Source organism: Lepidochelys kempii, chromosome 6 (assembly GCF_965140265.1).
Source record: "Lepidochelys kempii isolate rLepKem1 chromosome 6, rLepKem1.hap2, whole genome shotgun sequence".
Taxonomy (NCBI): domain Eukaryota; kingdom Metazoa; phylum Chordata; order Testudines; family Cheloniidae; genus Lepidochelys; species Lepidochelys kempii.
This window is the reverse complement of record NC_133261.1, coordinates 20,740,146-20,757,619: the sequence shown is the minus strand read 5'-3', so window position 1 is coordinate 20,757,619 and position 17,474 is coordinate 20,740,146. Positions and strand designations below refer to the sequence as shown.

Here is a 17,474-nt window from a genome sequence, read left to right as displayed (position 1 = left end):
AGGAGGAAGGGGAACACGAAGAACAGTAAAACCACTGAGGGAGGCTCTTGGTGAGCTGTTCATTAAAGCCGGAAACCCGCCATTCAGCGTTGGTTAGGTTTTATTCCCCCTCTCTAGCTTTTTCTACCCCTCCAGTAATGTTCTTTATAAAACAATAATTAAATGAAACACACACTGAGGTATAAAATGGCACAGATGTACTTTATCCAGAGGGCTGTCTTGACCTTTGTGATCTGCCTGTGAATAACTTCTCAAATACCTACCACTGTTTCTTGAGTTTTGAAATAGGCACTAGTCCACTGCAAGAGAGTCACAAGAAAATGAATACTCTTAGGTGGTAGGATATGGAAAATAGTGCCTCCATTTAAAACAAAGCACCTAGAAAATACTTCTGAAACAGTTTGTGTCAAAGATGTCTAGTATATCTAAACAACATAGCCATCCCACACTCCTGCGAATAGCACCCTTCGAGTGGACAGGCAATGAAAGTGAAAAGTGACAAATTCCAAACAGTTAAAAGGAAACATTATTTATACAACACGCAACATGTGGAACTCACTGCAACAAAATTATCCCTGAGGCCAAGAGCTTAGCAAGATTATACATGTATGCTCACAACAAGACTATCCAGGGTTACAATAGTGAATAACGCAAAAACTAACAATAGTTTCAGATAAGATACAGACCCATTTGCTTCAGAGCATAAACCAACTTCTGGGAATGGTGTACAGTGGGGCGGGGTGTTAGAATGTCCATTCCCGGAGGGGCAGGTTATCCCATAACTACCTCCTGCAGTTTCTTGCACCTTCCTCTGAAGCAGCTGGTGCTAACCACTCTCAGAAAGAGCTTACTGGACTAGACAGATTGCTGGTCTGATCTAGTGTTCTTACGTTCCTTTAGAGCACAACACGCCGTCATATATCATCACCGTCTCTCCCCCATCCCCTCTCATTATAATAGGATGTGTTGGTATGTTACTGTACATAGCCCTGGTTCAGCAATGTACTTAAACGCACAAGCCTGCCCAAAACACTAGTTAATTGCTTGGTCGGTTAGTCTACGCTGAAACCTAAGCTGCAGCCGTTTCACTGCTCTGGTGCCGGAGCTAGCTAGATTGAAGCTCCCTCGGGTATGTCTACACCAGTTGCTATCATACTCTGTGACTGCAATGCAGACACACTCAGTATGTGAGGAGTGAAGCATTAAAATAAAACCTTTCAATAAAGAAAATGGGTTTGTGGAGAGATGAGAAGTGCTAATATCCCAGCTGAGCTCTTTCCTTTGGGCAAGAGAAACAATCTGAAGAATCCTCCCTCTATTAAACATCACTATCGTACAATAGCATGCCTGCAAACCTGCTAGTTGCCTTTTTTCCCTTTCAGACATATGAGAAACTCATTGTTGGCCTTGAGACCAGATGGCCTCACATTTCAGAATCTTCCCCTCACAGATCTGGACAGACATTTATTCCTAGATGCTAGTGATATTTGCGGACGCAGGACCTGTGCTCAAATATTTAAGTCCTTTCAAAATTATGAAAGTAACCAAGGATGCTTTGCTGTACATTTAATATATGGCACCTTTCATTCTGGAGAACCAAATTCCAAGGGGCTGTGAAGACAACAGGACAAATTCTGCCCGCAGTTACATCAGCTTAAGTCTAGAGGAACTCCAGTGACATCTACTGAGCTAGTCTAGATTTACACTGGTGCAAGTGTAGGCAGAATTTGACCCACAGCTGTTTATAGTAGCAAGCACTATTTTCCATCTCCATATTTTAAGATATCCCAGTGGTTAATGCTATAACAGTCTATGTGACCATGAGCTGAACCTTCCAATTTAGCCCTCCTCACCTGGAATATGTTCCTCAAGTCTCCACTCAGCTAGCTGTGGATTTACTCCTGCTTCTGTAGAAGTCAATGGGAGCAACTCATTGATTTCAATGGGAGCAGGAGTGAACCCCATATTTGCCAAACACTGGGTTACTCATAGAAGTTTCTTTCCCCTAAGGGCTGGACCAGATTCAGCGGAGCTAGATCAATTTATGACAGCAGAGAATTTGGCTCTCCATCAATCCAGTAATTATGTAAGCATGCTCAGCACGATAACATAGGCTTACTGATCTTGCCATAAGGTTTCCAGGCAGACATCATACAATAAATAACTCTGAGGATAATCCTAACGTTGGCTACTTACTGCTCTCATTGTAATCCCTGACTTGGAAAGGACTTTCCTCCTCAGAACTTGAAAGTCTCTCCTGTTTTCTCTAGCATCCAAAATGCTACAACATGGCAGGCCAGGCTTGCTTTATGACATTAGCAGAGGGTAAGCACAACTCGGTATGTTTCATATTAAATACACAGCTGACTGTTTTATTTCATAATCAAGAACAGATCAAAGCACCATCTTCCCCATGCTGCTTGGCCTCTCGACAGGAAGACAAAGGAGCTAGTTCTAGTCCTGGATTACACTGGCTTCTGCTAACTAAATCCCAGGGGAATGGGTGTCAGAACATCCCCCATAAGCAGGCTGCAGCTGTATCCTCCCAGCCACTGGGGTTTCTGCAGCTGGGCAGTATCATCAAAGAAGTGGGCAATGCTCGCTGAAGAGGACTCCTGGCTAGGAGATGTGCTGCTTCAGCAGAATTATCATGCAAAGGAGCTTCTGCACCTCCTGTGTCATGTGGCGGGAGGGGTAATTGGTGAGGCAGTCATGCATGGGGTGGGGATAGGTTAGAGAAAAGGCCACCGGATCCTCAGTTACTATAAATTCAATTGTCCTAACGCCCTGTGCAAGTGGCACCGAGAGGTTGCAGCCACAGGGAGTGGGCTGAAGGGATTATTACTCTGCGGCTCAATGCTCTGGCCCCAGCTAGGGGGTGTGTTTGCATCCTTAACCCTTTCATGCTTCACACTCACAAAGCCCAACTGCACTGAGTTTCTGCAGGGCGCAGGTAATGCTTTGAGCAAGTCTATGTGGTACATACGTGCCGTCCAAAAAATTCCTGTAGCAACTGCGTAGGAGCCTCTACAGCCCACGGCAGTGTAAAGTAGGGTCTATACACTATGTACAGAATCTCACGTGCTACACGGTACATTTAAGCCCTGTCCATACAACAGCTGAAACCATACCAGCAACATATATATTCTTGTAACATCTCAGGCCCATCCTTGCTACGTTATAAGAATATATATTATGGGGGGAGCTGGTGGTGAGTCTAGGTTGCCTACCGCTTCCTATTATAAAAGATAGTTGTGACCTTTTTTGTGAGAAGCTCTCAGACCTTCATTCTTTGTAGTAGGCCTTTGATATTCAGCCAGGGGAATCCCCATGGGCTACAGAAATGCCTTTTCTTTCTCCTAAGAAATTCCATTCAGGGTTGGCTGAGATATATGTAATTGTAGATTTTAAATCACCATTTCCCTTTTCTCACTTGCGTCCCTCAGGGAACTTTTGGCAGCCGGCCCAAATGGCTGATCACACGGTAGGCAGCTTCCAGAATAGCCAGAGCAGAGTGTGGAGAGAAGAGTGCCCATCCAGGCTGTACTCACCTACAAGTCCCTGGAACCAGCACAGGGCCCCAGTGGCCCGTTTACACATACACACTTATACCCCAGGGTACCGCATGGAGCAGAAGCTTGGCTCCCTTAACTACTAGGCAGAGAGAGAGAGAGAGAGACAGACAGACAGACAGACATGGCAACACCCCCATTCCCAAATCCTGCAAATGGCACCAGACATCAACCCCACATTCCGGCAAGATGTGAGGCAGGAGCTCCCCCCACTCTGGGGGTTGGAGAGAGCAAGAGCCAAGCTGGAATGGGCTTCTTCCCAGACCCAGCACCTGGACTCAGCAATCCAATCCCCTCCCACCTTCCCACACCTGGAAAACAGCCTTCTCCTACCACTCACTCATGTTGGTCCTGTAGCTCACGGAGCAGCAGTCTGTGCCACAATGCTGAAGTCTTGGGATACAGATCCTGTTGATGATCCATGATTTGGGGAGTTGTTACAGTTGCATGCAACAGAATCTGTTTTTATCTTAACCTCCCCCCCCCCGCCCCAAAATTGCTCAATTACACACAAAATGCTGCTTTAAAAGAATGCATGCAGTGTTGTTGTAGCCATGGTGGTCCAAGGATATGAGAGAGACAAGGTGGGTGAGGTAATGTCTTTTATTGGACCAACTTCTGTTGGTGAGAGACTTTCACCAATAGAAGTTGGTCCAATAAAAGACATTACCACACCTACCTTGTACCTTTCAAAATAATGTTATTTATGTTGAAGAGTCAAGCACTTGAAAGTTACGAAGTGCCAGATTTAGGATTACAACCATAATCCGATGAAGTGAGCTGTAGCTCACGAAAGCTTGTGCTCAAATAAATTTGTTAGTCTCTAAGGTGCCACAAGTCCTCCTTTTCTTTTAACCATAATTCAGGTATGCATTATGGTATGGTCTTTACACAATCATACTATTATATCTAGGGTGACCAGACAGCAAGTGTGAAAAATCGGGACGGGGGTGGGCGGTAATAGGAGCCTATATGAGAAAAAGACCCAAAAATTTGGACTCTCCCTATAAAATCAGGACATCTGCTCACCCTAATTATATCTATAGGATCCTGCATTATTCTGCGTAGAGAATGGATGCCCACTGAGCCAGTAATTAAGGTTGCATGAGCCATCACACATGGTTTTCCTAATGGTACTTAACATTGCAACCTAAATAATGTTCTTTTAACATAGTGTGTGTGTGTTTTGAGTTTGTGGTGACTGGTTCTTCAGCTTCAGGAAGGCAATATAAGAGACTGGTCAGGCTGCTAGGAGGAAATCCAAGAAGGGATAGTTTTAAAATGTTTCCTTTGCAACAGCTGCTAAATATTTTAACAAATATTATGAAAATTCAGTTTTCTGAAGTTACTGTATTGAACTTGAAAACCAAGTCAGTCACTAAAATGTAAAACACGAGTCTTTCTACACTTTACATCCTACTCCAAGTGCAAATCTCAATGCATCCTTAATTATCGAGTCCCTATTGATGCTGCCATAATATATGTATATGTATTTCCCCCACTATATTTTCCTCCCCAACATTGTACCAAGGTCCCCCAGTGCTAGCAACGGTGCCTCTCCTCAGCAAGGCAAGCAAAACAAATTTGGAGATTCCAGGTCAAGGTGTTTTGGTGACATGATGAACCAAAAAACCGCTAAGAATATTTTTCAGAAGAGTCAACAAGCTACTGCCACTCCATAATACAAAACAAAGACAAACCTGGAAAGTATCAAGAGTTACGTGGCTTTTCCCCCCTTGCCTCCTGGTTTCCTAAACCACCTAAATACAATCAATTATATTATTTCAGTTCAAATGCTCTTGTTGCCTCTGCTCTTTCTAAACCTTCCCTTTTTGCCAAGCAGCAGGATCAGCGAGACTTAACCTCCCACATGACTTCAAATTCTCTGGCAATTAGAACAAGGCCTCTTGAGTGCCTCTGTGAAAGCCCAGATGTATTTCAAGGGGGAAAGGAGATTTCTGGTTATTTAAGCATTAGCAGCTAGTCTCACTTACACCTTCAACTACTGAAAAGAATGACCAGCTCCAAACTCTGTGTAGTGATTCGTGCAGAATTGGGGTACTGGGGAGGGAAATTCAGCTATTTCAAGTGGGCTATTTCAGTTTGTATTCAGCATTGCAAATGAACAGCTGAGTCCATGAAAAACAGGCCTACCAGCCAAACAACTGTGACTCAAAGCCAGCCATAGATTACTTTAACATATTTGAGCCTGATCCTTAGCTGGTGCAAACTGAATAAGTCAATGGAGTCATGCTAACTGACGCTAGCTGAAGATCTGGCCCTATATGTGTAACTATGGAATGCAGTCAAAACAAGACACAGAACCATGTCTCACAGGACTGTTTCTATGGCTCAGCACAGAGAGAGGATTTATTGGTGTCACACAGTGCATCAGTAAATGGCTTTAACTGTTAGGGGGTTTATTTTTGTTTTCTGGTGTAAACTTCTAAGGACATGGAGACAATCTGGGGCAGATTCTCAGTACAACTGTAAAAGCCAGCCAGCCAGCAACAACATTTATAATTTATCCTATGTTCTGATAAAGGGACATACATGGCCAGCTAATTTGCTGGATTGTTTCCGAAAAGACCTTTTATTTCCATTTCATTTTCTCCTCTCTGACCAGCTCTGTTGCTGCAAGTTAGAGACACTGCTCATCTCTCCCAGCTTAATCCCTTTCACCTTTTACAACCACATTCACCCCCTACTCTCCACTGGCCTGGATTTGAACCTATAAATGTCTGAGGAATTTCACCTTCCCCTGAAGTCAGCAGGAGTTGCGGGCTCTCAGCATGGTGAAGGATCAGACTCCTGTTTCCTACCTTTTTTGAAACACCTATGTGTGTCGGAGTCCTGCCTTATTCTGATTGATTGAAATCTACAAGAGAATAATTATTCTCTGTCTCCTGATAATATGAAATGTGTATTCGTGGCTCAGGTTCCTATGGGGTCCCTTTGAGACTGATCCTAAATGTCAAGAAAAATTTCTGAATCTCTGAACTCTGTAATGGTTTAACTACATTGTAAAATATTTTTTATCTGGGTGCTAGTGAGGGACAAATTCTACTGAAAAACAGGGCAAATCCACTCCTGTCCTCAAATTGAATGTTTCGCTGAGGTGGAGGAATTTGGCCCAGAGTATTAAAATAAAGATCCTCCACTGATGTAAATCAGCATAGCTCAATTGACTTCAGTAGCTGACTTCTACCAGCTGAGACTCTGGCCCACTAACCGTTTCTGACTTTCCCCACATCATATTTTCCAACAGTTTTTGATTTTTACTTGGAAAATGATCAACTCTGTCCTACTCATCACCTTGGCAGTATAGATCTGAACAAACTAAAACAAATCACACACGTATGCTACACTCCCCGATTACGTTCAAAAATTACTCCAAAGCAAAGTGTGTTTTAAATGTGGATTTACTGTACAGCTAGCAGAGATGTCGCTATCTAGATAATGTATAGATCAGCAAAGAAATCAGATTTTATTAATGTTCTCAGTGCTGACACCTGATGTATCAGGAGAAAGGAAAGTGCTGTGCTCAGATCCAGACGAGTTGATTCATTCTTCCGTTTCCTAAATATTGTATAACAAAATACTCTTAAGCCCTCTGTAAGTCGCAAGAACATCACACAAACTGAGGGAACACAAGAGGAAGTTCCCCAACTTTTAGAATAGACAGAGAAGCAACTTCTGAAACCTGGTACAGTCACAGGATTTCAGTGCCAGTGCAAATATGTGGTAGGTATTTATTTTACAGAAGTTCTTTTTAGTTACAGAGGAAGGAGGGTGCTGCCGTTTTCCCACCAGGGGCCATTGGAATAAATCTATTGCAACTGTGTTTAGGAATAACCTTTTCTAGCTTTTTGATTTTAAACACCATTGTTATTTTGTATGTGTTGGTGTATATATGTATTCAGTCTCTATCTAAATGTGGCTTTCCTGCCCTCTAGTTAACACCACAGCACTATGAGGAGGTAGCTACAGTTGACTGGTTGAGTATTATTAATGTATTTTTAATGGTGACAGTAGCACCCGGAGTACTTTGGAGTACCCATCTGTCTAGGGTTTTGTATGATCATCCCATCATTATGTGGTCCAGATGCCTTCCACAAAAAGTAAACACACACAAGATCTCCCTCTCTCTTCCGGCCCTGCCAGCAAGACAAGCTTAATGTTATTTTTTTTATTTTATTTTATTTATTTTTAATTATAATAAATATATAAGGCCAGATCCTCCACTGATGTAAATTGGTGTGGCTCCATTGACTTCACTGGAGTCACTGTGCTGATTTATACCAGCTGAGGATCTGGCCCAAAAAGCACCAGGATGCATTAATAAAACAACACATTTCTTTTATAACTATACCAAATCCCCATTACCTTTAGTGTAACCTTGCAGTGCAGAGGAGTCCAGTTTATCCTGTAGCACTCTGTGCCAGCAGAGGGACCAGGTTCGAGGGAGATCTCCAGATCCGCCGTCGCATCCCAGGTATAGCAGAACTCCGTCTTGTTCAGCCAGCACAAGTTCTTCACAAAGGGCTGCTCCATGTCTGGGAAGTTGCCCACATTGATTTCCACCAGGGTCTTCTCCTCGCTCAGGGTCTGCAGGACAAGGGATTGGGACTTTCGCTCCCAGATGAGACCACTGGTGCTCCCTCTCAAGATCCAGTTCTTGTTTGGCTGGTCCACCACTTGCCAGTAGATAATTCCGATGGTCATCACGAAGAAGACAGCCACCCCAAGGCAGGCAATAGCTCCCTTCCAGGTCTCATTCATCTCCTTGAGCCCAGAGTCCCACGTCACCTCTGGGATCGGACTCTGGTTCCTGGGACGAGCATGGGGCATTTTACACAAAATTATTAAAGCAATCTTGCAAGGAACCCTTCTGCTTCAGGACACGGAGCTCTCTCTTTCGGAACCTGCTGGGAAGCTCTCTTTAACTTTGGTTATTTCCCCCTCCTCTCCAAAAATAACTTCACAACTTCCCCCTCCCAGAAATAAAAACAAGTAAACCCACTTCTTAAAGCTTTCTTCACCACTCAGCACATGTTGCTAAAGGGGAAGTTATTCTAGCCAGCAGTGCACTAGCTGCATAAAGGGAGAGTGCCTGCAAAATATAGCTGTAAACGTGTGGTGTCAGATCCATCCCCCCTGCCAGATTTGTCCCAGGTGCTTGAGCTGTGACGTTTCTCTGGCATGCCAGACTGTGCCTAATCAGGAACACTGTCTGTGGCCCTATAGAGACAAACATGCATTGAAAAGCTTGGATCCTGTATATAACCATTAGATTGGGAGTAAGGGAGGGGGGAGCGGGCAGCAGCAGCTGTATAGGGAAAATGCAGCGTTCAAGTCTCCACGCAGCTTTGGGTTCAAGCTTGCAATGCAGCGTTAAGGGGACATGTGGTGCAGAGAAGATCACAGTGGATATTTGCTGATTATAAAGAGAAGGGTGTGAATGGGATTCCCCAAAAGTGCAAGTCACTCAGGTAAAGTTTAACAAGTTCTTTAGCCCTCCCTCCCCCAAATAGAAGCGTTAGATTAATCTACCTGTTGCGTAGTAAAAACTGGAAGCTGTCTGTAAAGCATAATTTCATTCAAAACCTCATGTGGTGTAGATCAGTGTAGTACCCTTGATGCCCATGGAGATATGCTCATTTACACCAGCGGAGGATCAGCTCTGTTCTCTTTACAAGTGCTCGGCACTCAGTTGGGTTTCCTGCATGTGAAATAACATTTGTTTCAAAGGAAAAGCATTGCTTGGCTTTTTTCCTTCTCTCAAAGAGAAACACTAATACGAGCACATCTGCTCAGGTTTAGGTGAAGTCTCTGTGAAAGTCACTTCCCTGTAACAGTGGCATTAACGCACGCTGACCCATGTCACGCAGGGCTATTAATCTTCGGAAGTCTGGCCCGGCTCAGATGACTGGGTCCGGGAAATAAAGCTGAATCTTTTCGCCGCACTCACTCTGTCACACTTCCTATTCACCAGGGGCATGCCTGGGCCTACAATGTTATTTATATTTATTTTGCACAGCCTTTGAACTAAGATGCTATATATGAGCGTGGTGTTACGGGTATCTGTTCTTCGCAGGACATTTCAATTTCTGCATGGTGGCATTGCCATGAAAAGACAAGATGCCGTCTCCCTGACTTAAAAAGAGGCATAAACACAAACACAGACTGGCTGGGTTTAGTCAGGTACCTGTGGCCCCCCCAGCTCCACTTGCAGCACTCAAAGGCCCGATTCTCCGCTCGCGCTAGTTTCCACAGAGAGCATGATTCATTTCGTCTCCCTAAGGCAGGTAAAAATTAATTGGCTTGTTTCCCAAACGTTACCTTTTCACGTAAGCAGTTGTCACCGACGCCCGGATGTCATGTGACCGCTAACGAGCTGGTTTTGATTCCCAGTACATTTCCAGGAAGAGTTCCAAGTGCTGGCTTTATCCTATAAATCCCACATGGTTTGGGACCCAGTTACCTAAGGGACCACCTGTCTCCCACACCATGCTGCCACTGTGGAGACCGGCATGTCTGAGGGCAATTGATAACAAACAAATGCAAGTGGATAGGAGGGCATTTTCTTTGACAGGATCTCTTGAATTTACTTCCCTGCTTGGTCCAGCAAAGACTGGATTCATTCACTTCCAGGCAGGCTGCTAAGCCTCTTTTCTCCTAGGCATTTAGGCTCAGATCCAGCAAAGCATTTAAGTGGGAACTTAATTTTAAGCATGTGACTGGTCCCACTGACTTCAGCTAGATTACTGGTATGCTTAACTTTAAGTGCTTTCCTGGATCAGGGCCATAGTGGGGCTGGGGGGCTCCAAAGGGGAGAGGCCGGAGATGGAAGGGTGAATTATATGAAGTCTCTCACTATAGGATGCAGTTGGAGAGAATGTCTTTAATCTGTTCTGTGGGAGTCTATTTGAAAAAAGGCCTCTGGAAGTCTGATGAATCAGCATATTGTCGTGAAATTTTCTTTTTAGGTTTTCTAATGGAGTGCTTTACACTTTGAGAGGTGGATAGAGGAGTGCTGGAAATGTGCCAGAGATGACTAAATAAAATCAAATACGGCTTCGAGGACTTCGCTACTTTATGCGTAATGCATCTCTCCAAACTCAGGCTCCATCTTCACTGCAAAGAGTGTGTTTACACTGAGATATTCCAACACAGTCTAAAATCCTGGCAGAGACAAGGGATTATATTTTTTACCTCGTTGTAGCTAGTCAAGGTCAACCTTGTACCTTCCACCTATGGATGACTTTGGTTAGCTACATTAGACTCCCTGTGCCTTGTCTCCTCTAGGATTTGACATCAAATTAGTGATCTCAGTGCAAACACACACCTTTTATCTGCCGTGAAGCCAAAGCCTCATACTCAAAGCTTTCATACATACCCTCACACTCTATATCTGTATTCTGTACTCTGTAGGCCAGATCCTTGGAAGGTGCAAATTCTCATAGCTCCATTGGCTGCAATGTAACTAATCCAATGTATACCTGCTGAGAATCTGGCCCAATAATTCACTCTCTCATTTTAATCTAGATTTTGAGCTCTTCAGGACAAGGGCTGTGGTTGTTACATGTTTTATCATGTGCCTGGAATATATTTGGTTGGTTAAAATATTATTATGTTGGTCAAGCCATTTCCTATCGGTTCGATTTAAATAATAAATACCCAGCTCTGACATAGTGCTTTTCATCAGTCGATCGCAACACGCTTTACAAATAAGTGGCTGATTTTGTTAGCCACATGGCCACCAGTGATCATATCACAGCTAGGGTGACCAGATGTCCCGATTTTATAGGGACAGTCCTGATATTTGGGTTTTTTTCTTATATAGGCACCTATTACCCCCCACCCCCATCCCGATTTTTCACATTTGCTATCTGGTCACCCTAATCACAGCTTTCATAGCATGTGATAGTGTGCCCATGTCTGTATTTCAACAGCCTTTTATAAAGGTTCAGAAGAATCCTTTGAAAGGAGCAAAACTCCTTTGAAATACCCATGGAAGTTAGCTGGGAATTACAAAAAAAAAGTGTATGGAAACTGAATAGTGTATATTCACGTTGTGCGCTCTTTGGGTTGGGTACATGTTATGTGGTATGTTTCTGTGTCTTCATTAGCTAAGTGCAATTCTTGGAATCAGGTGGTTAGTGCAAATACTAGAGAGACAAGCTGGTAGTGAGCTACCCTGAAGAAGAGCTCTGTGTAGGTCGAAAGATTGTCTCTCTCTCTCGCCAACAGAAGTTGGTCAATAAAAGATCTTACCTCCCCCACCTTATAGCTAATATCCTGGGACCGACACGGCTACCACCGACACGGCTACCACAACACTGCATAGAGCAAATACTCACAGTTATGGATTTGAGATGTGCTGGCTGCAAACATCCTGTAGCATTTGTTTAAAAATTCACTGTTCGGATGAACAAACCTGTAGGTATGCACACAAGGGGCACAAACACTGTCATTTTGATATCCAAACAAATATTCACAGAAACGTTTCTTGCCGCACTCGCGCAGCTCTAATCAAGAGAAAGGGGAAAACTAATTAAAATGTGAGGTGACACAGAGAAACAGTTGTAATTGCGTATTGACACCTAAGCGCAGACTCTGATCCTGCAATCTGCAATGCTTAGGCAGAATGCCGTGCTGGCATCAAGTCCCACTGTCTTCAATGGATGATTGTGCAACAGTCTGCCCACCTGCCCTAAGGGATGAGGAACACATTCAGTGCGCTAATGAAGACTTCACTCCTGGGTACACAGCCCCAGAGAGATGATAAAACAGAGGCTCTCCATCCATGGAGGAGGAAGGAGCAATGGAAGGTCACCTGGCTAGGACATGGAGTCTAAGCTATTTTGAATTTCTTTTTATTTGTATTGTTTTTATTTTGTGATTTTTTTTCTTTGTTGTCAATCCCACACCAAATAAACCTTATTTTGTTTACGGTACCTGGAACAATTCTCTGGGGACAGGGATTGCTGGACACAGCTACGGAAAGGGAACTGGCTTCAGACCATAATGAAGGCTGAGTCAACGAAAAAGTAACCTCAGATCCAGAGGGGAGAGACAGAGATAAGCATCTGTCATAACCATACAGCTAAGGGTAGCCTAGCATTCTTCCTTACTTGTAAGGGGTTAAGAAGCTCAAATAACCTGGCACCTGACCAAAAGGACCAATGGGGAAAGAAGATACTTTCAAATCTTGGGGGGGTGAGGGGGGCAGGAAGGCTTTGTTTTGTTTGTTCTCTTCGGAAGCAAGAAGCACCAGGTCAGAAAACTCCTTCTCCTATAAACCATCCTAAAAGTCTCTCATATTACAAAAATTGTAAGTAAAAGCCAGGCAAGGCATGTTAGATTATCTTTTGTTCTGCTTGTGAATTTTTCCTTTGCTGGAGGGAGGTTTATTCCTGTTTTTTGTAACTTTGAAACTAAGCCTAGAGGAAGTTCTACTGTGTTTTTGAATCTTTTGTTACCCTATAAAGTTATTTTCCATCCTGATTTTACAGAGGTGATTTTTACCTTTTTTTTAAAGTAAAATCCTTCTTTTAAGAACCTGAATGATTTCTCTATTGTCCTAAGACCCAGGGGTTTGGGTCTGTGATCACTTTGTAACCAATTGGTTAGGATTTTATTCTCAAGCCTCCCCAGGAAAGGGGGTGTAAGGGCTTGGGGGGATATTTTGGGGGAATAGAAAAGTGGTCCTTTCCCTGATTCTTTGTTAAATCACTTGGTGGTGGCAGCATACCCTCCAAGGGCAAAGAATTTGAGCCTTGGGGAAGTTTTAACCTAAGCTGGTAGATATAAGCTTAGGGGGTCTTTCATGCGGGTCCCCACATCTGTACCCTAGAGTTCAGAGTGGGGAGGGAACCCTGACAGCATCCAATCAAAAGCAGAGGAACCATGAGGGCCTGCCCACGAGAGGAACAAGAACTGGTATAAGTCAGCGTGGGCACAGGGAGAACTTGGTAGTTGCAGGGCCCACCTTTTCAACTGGCCACCTTAACCAAAAAATAACTGAAACCAACATTTTTTTATGCAGTAACATATCCCAAATAAACCACACCTCAGAGAAGAGCGAAACAAACTCCCTCTCTCTCCAGAAATGATAGCCACTCCTACCTCACAAACACTGAATTAAAAAGAAAACTCACAGCTTTGAGCTTGGCTCTGAAGGATATTGCAGAATTGCATGTATCAAGGTAGAGACGATTCCATAGTCACAGACTTTTGATGGAAGAGGCCTTACCAAGTTATGCCGTCAGGTGGCCAGCAGTTCCATCCTGCAGATTTTAGTAGCCACAGCACAAGACAGGGCAGCACACAATGCTTCAGGCAGAGCAGTCCGGTGTTATCCAAGGCCTCAAAACACTACCAGTGATATCCTGAAATGCACTTGCTGAGCAACAGGCAGCTACTGCAGCTGTCAGAGACAATGTGTCAGTGATGCTTGTGGGTGGATGCCCTTGAACAATCGTGCTGCTGGGCTCTACAAGAGCCGTGAGTGGTTTTCAATGACAGTCCTAAAATGAAATACCTTACAGCCATCCAGCATAAAAGTCATGCAGATACATATCTACTGCAGGAGGGTCCGTGAGAAAAGGAGGGTGCCACATAGCGGTGCAGATCATTGTTGGGTCCATGCTGGCTGACAGCAATTCGAAAATGGCGCGAGCCAGCCCCGAAAGGAAGTATGGGGCAGAGACAGCAGAAACATGGGGCCTGTTTATTACAAACCATAATGCAAGTCAGTCCTTAACAAAGAGCCCCAAACACAGTCATTTCCCACACCCAGGGTATATAGGGTTTTATGACTCTGCTCATCCCACCGGGCACCCCCACCAGTTTCTCTGCTGGGAGTCCCTCCATACCATGCTCCGGTGTTGTCTGCCACACCTAGGCTCCTTGTTGGTCCTCTTTTGTTGCTCTGCCAGGACAGCCACCCCAATCCTTCTAGCTGGAGTGCAGCCCTGCTCTTCCCAGCAGGAACCCCCACCCGACCCCAGCATCTCTGCCGGGAGAGCCTCCTCACCAGGAGAGCACCCCTCACTCCCCAGGCCCGCTCACTGTTCCCCTTGGTCCAGCTCTCCATTGTGGAGACATCAGCCCCTGCATTGCTCCCCTGGCTTCAGCCCTCTCCGTCCCTTGGCTTCAGCTCCCTGGCTTAGAGCCAGCAGGCAGCAGCTGCTCCTGCTCCTCCTCCTCCTGCTGCCTGCAGCTGTCTCCAGCCCCGCCTTGGGGAGGTCAGCTGCAATCCTCCCCTGCCCCCCTTGCTGCTCTCCTTGCCTTCAGCCTTCACCCCCAGAAACACGTTCTGGCTCTAGCAGCTCCTATCTGCCTTTTCTGACTGACTCTGGCAGCCATCACCCAGGAGGTTGGTTGGTCGGTCGGTCACAGTCTCTCTCTTCTTCATCCTCCTCTCCTCTTCAGCACCCAGGTTCCCTCATCCTTTATAATTCCACATGCTGCTCCCGCCCTCTTAATTGGCCAAACTGGGAGCCCCTGTCCTGGCATAAGGGGAACTGGGCCTACTTCATTCACAGGAGCCGGCCACCCTGTGACAACCCCTTTTAAAATTTCTCTCCTAGTTTTCACTTTTCTTCTGCTGCTCTAACTTTTTAACAGTTGAGAGAGTTTTGAAACAAGAAAGAAAGAAAGAATCCTGCTGGAAATCCTTCATTCTATTGCATTCAGAGGGGGTGGGAGGGTCAAGTCTCAAAATTAAAAAAAAATATGGAAAATTTTCAAAAATCCAAGAAATGGTTCTGCTTTACAACTGTTATTCCTTTTTTTTTTTTTTTTTTTTGGACCAGTTCTAATCAGGACATCCCAATGTATTTGCCCCTCTTGAGAGCCAGAGGATTGTTTTCCGATGTGCATGGAAAGATGAGCGCATGAAGGTTGAGTGTGTGTGCTGCACAGGGGATATGAAGGTGGAGCCTGGGTGTGTGGGTGAATGGTGTGTAGAGGATTGCGGTGTGCACAGGTTGTATGATAGTCAGGGATGAAGGAAGTGATTTTGTTTGGGGTATTTGTATAGAAGGGTGTGGTCTGGATGTGTGTAATTAAATTGTTCCTCAGTCTTCATCAGATCTGTATTCTATCATTCAGTACATTATCACTTTTCAACAAACAGTATAAATAATGTTCTTACAGTGTAGTTTTACTGTACAAAGTAAATATGTACAGGTATCCTCTTCCCACTCAGCAGATCTGCTCTGTGTGCAGGGGTGTTCAGAGAGCCCTGTCTGCTAACTTCGGTGACAAGTAAGATTTTATTACCATTCTCTCCTGTTATCCTGAAAGAACCCATCCTGAGTGAACTAGGATTTTTTGTCTTGCACATCAACCAAATTCTATTTGCAGGGCCACCAGCGGAACCCCATTGTCTTCATATCAGTTACATCTGTGCATTTCCACTCAAGGCAATAGAGGTAATTGAGGGCCTCATCTGAAGACAATGGAGCTGCACGGTTGTCACTGAAGGCCCAGTTTGGTCAGCAGAATCTTTATTTCAGTGATGAGGATGTACCTACACAGGAAGACAATATTTGATAGAAGAGAGCTTTTTCATCTAGCAAACACATGCATAACAAAACTCCAACTACTAGAAGTTCCAACTACTAGCAACTTCAAATTGGAAAGAAGATGCAGCTTTTTAACCACTAAAATCACTTACCTAGGGATGTGGTGGATTCTCCATTGCTTGCTGCTTTTCAAAATTGGAGGACTTTCTAAGACATATGCTATAGCTCAGTGGCTCTCAAACTTTTGTACTGGTGACCCCTTTCACATAGCAAGCCTCTGAGTGCAACCCCCCTTATAAATTTAAAACACTTTTTTATATACGTTAAATATATAAATGCTGGAGGCAAAGCGGGGTTTAGGGTGGAGGCTGACAGCTCACGACCCCTCATGTAATAACCTCACGACCCCCTGAGGGGTCCCGACCCCCAGTTTGAGAACCTCTGGCTCAACCAGCAGTTGAGAGCTTGATGTAGGAATGACTGGGTGAAATTCTATGGCCTGGGTGAAGCAGGAGGTCAGACTAGGTGATCATAATGGTTTAAAATCTATGAGAAGATAAAAACCCAGCTTGACTTTCAGATCCCCTGTTTTGAGCTTGTAAGTCTGGTTTTGGGGGAGGGAGGAGGGCAAACCTTTTACTTTTAAACTGTGAAAATTTGATTTGAAAAACATTGAGACACAGTGACACGGCCACTATGCCATTGTTACAAAACCACTTTTCAGAGTAACAGAAGTTTCATTCAATTAAAAAATACAAATATGTTACTAAAAATATTTGTAATACTTTGTTAAAGATTTTTTTAAAATCTCAATTAATGGTCCTTAATCAGCATAGGATGAACACAGGCCCTAAATTATAATGAGGAGGATGCAAATGACATGCCAGTGTCTTTCTCGCATACTGCATTGTGACCCACCTATCTGGGGAGAACCAAGCAGGTGGATGTCAGGGTCTTAGTTTTATAATATTTCAAGTAGCAATGATGTCGCAGTGCTCCTGGCCAAGCAGTGCAATACCCCAGGAAATACTGCATTCAGAATCTCATACAGACTGCCACTGGAGCCAATGGGAGCCATTCTATTGACTTCAATTGGCTTTGGATCAGACATTCAGAGCCCTACTCATCTCCCACTCTCATCAGTGGCAAGTTTTCCATCGATATCAGTGGGAACTGGATCAGACTGTCAGCAAGGCTGGAGCTCCCAGGAGCAATAATGACCCAAGATGGCAAGATCTATGAGTTCAAAGTTCATACAAGTAGGACACCTCAACTACCTGTATATGTCTGTGTACCATGGAGAATCTTTAAATCCCAGCTCTGTTTATCAATAGGAAATGGCAAAGCCCAAAGATTGTCGGGGTAA

General features: G+C 44.3%; 1 protein-coding gene across 7 annotated transcripts in view; it reads right to left on the bottom strand.

Annotated features, from left to right (window-relative positions):
• Positions 1 to 10,066, bottom strand: part of LOC140912529 (SITS-binding protein-like) — a 73,369-nt gene extending 63,303 nt beyond the window's left edge. For 2 of the 7 annotated variants that reach the window (XM_073347042.1, XM_073347043.1), the window contains exons 1-3: positions 9,781 to 10,066; positions 9,126 to 9,294; positions 7,959 to 8,403 (exon numbers count right to left, since the gene is read on the bottom strand). In XM_073347042.1, the coding sequence (XP_073203143.1) occupies positions 7,959 to 8,403; positions 9,126 to 9,172 (492 nt within the window). In that variant the 5' untranslated portion in view covers positions 9,173 to 9,294; positions 9,781 to 10,066. Of the gene's footprint in view, positions 1 to 7,958; positions 8,498 to 9,125; positions 9,295 to 9,780 lie in introns of all 7 variants that reach the window. The other 5 variants (XM_073347036.1, XM_073347041.1, XM_073347040.1 and 2 more) reach the window with 4 other exon arrangements.
• Between the last annotated feature and the right edge of the window lie 7,408 nt (positions 10,067 to 17,474).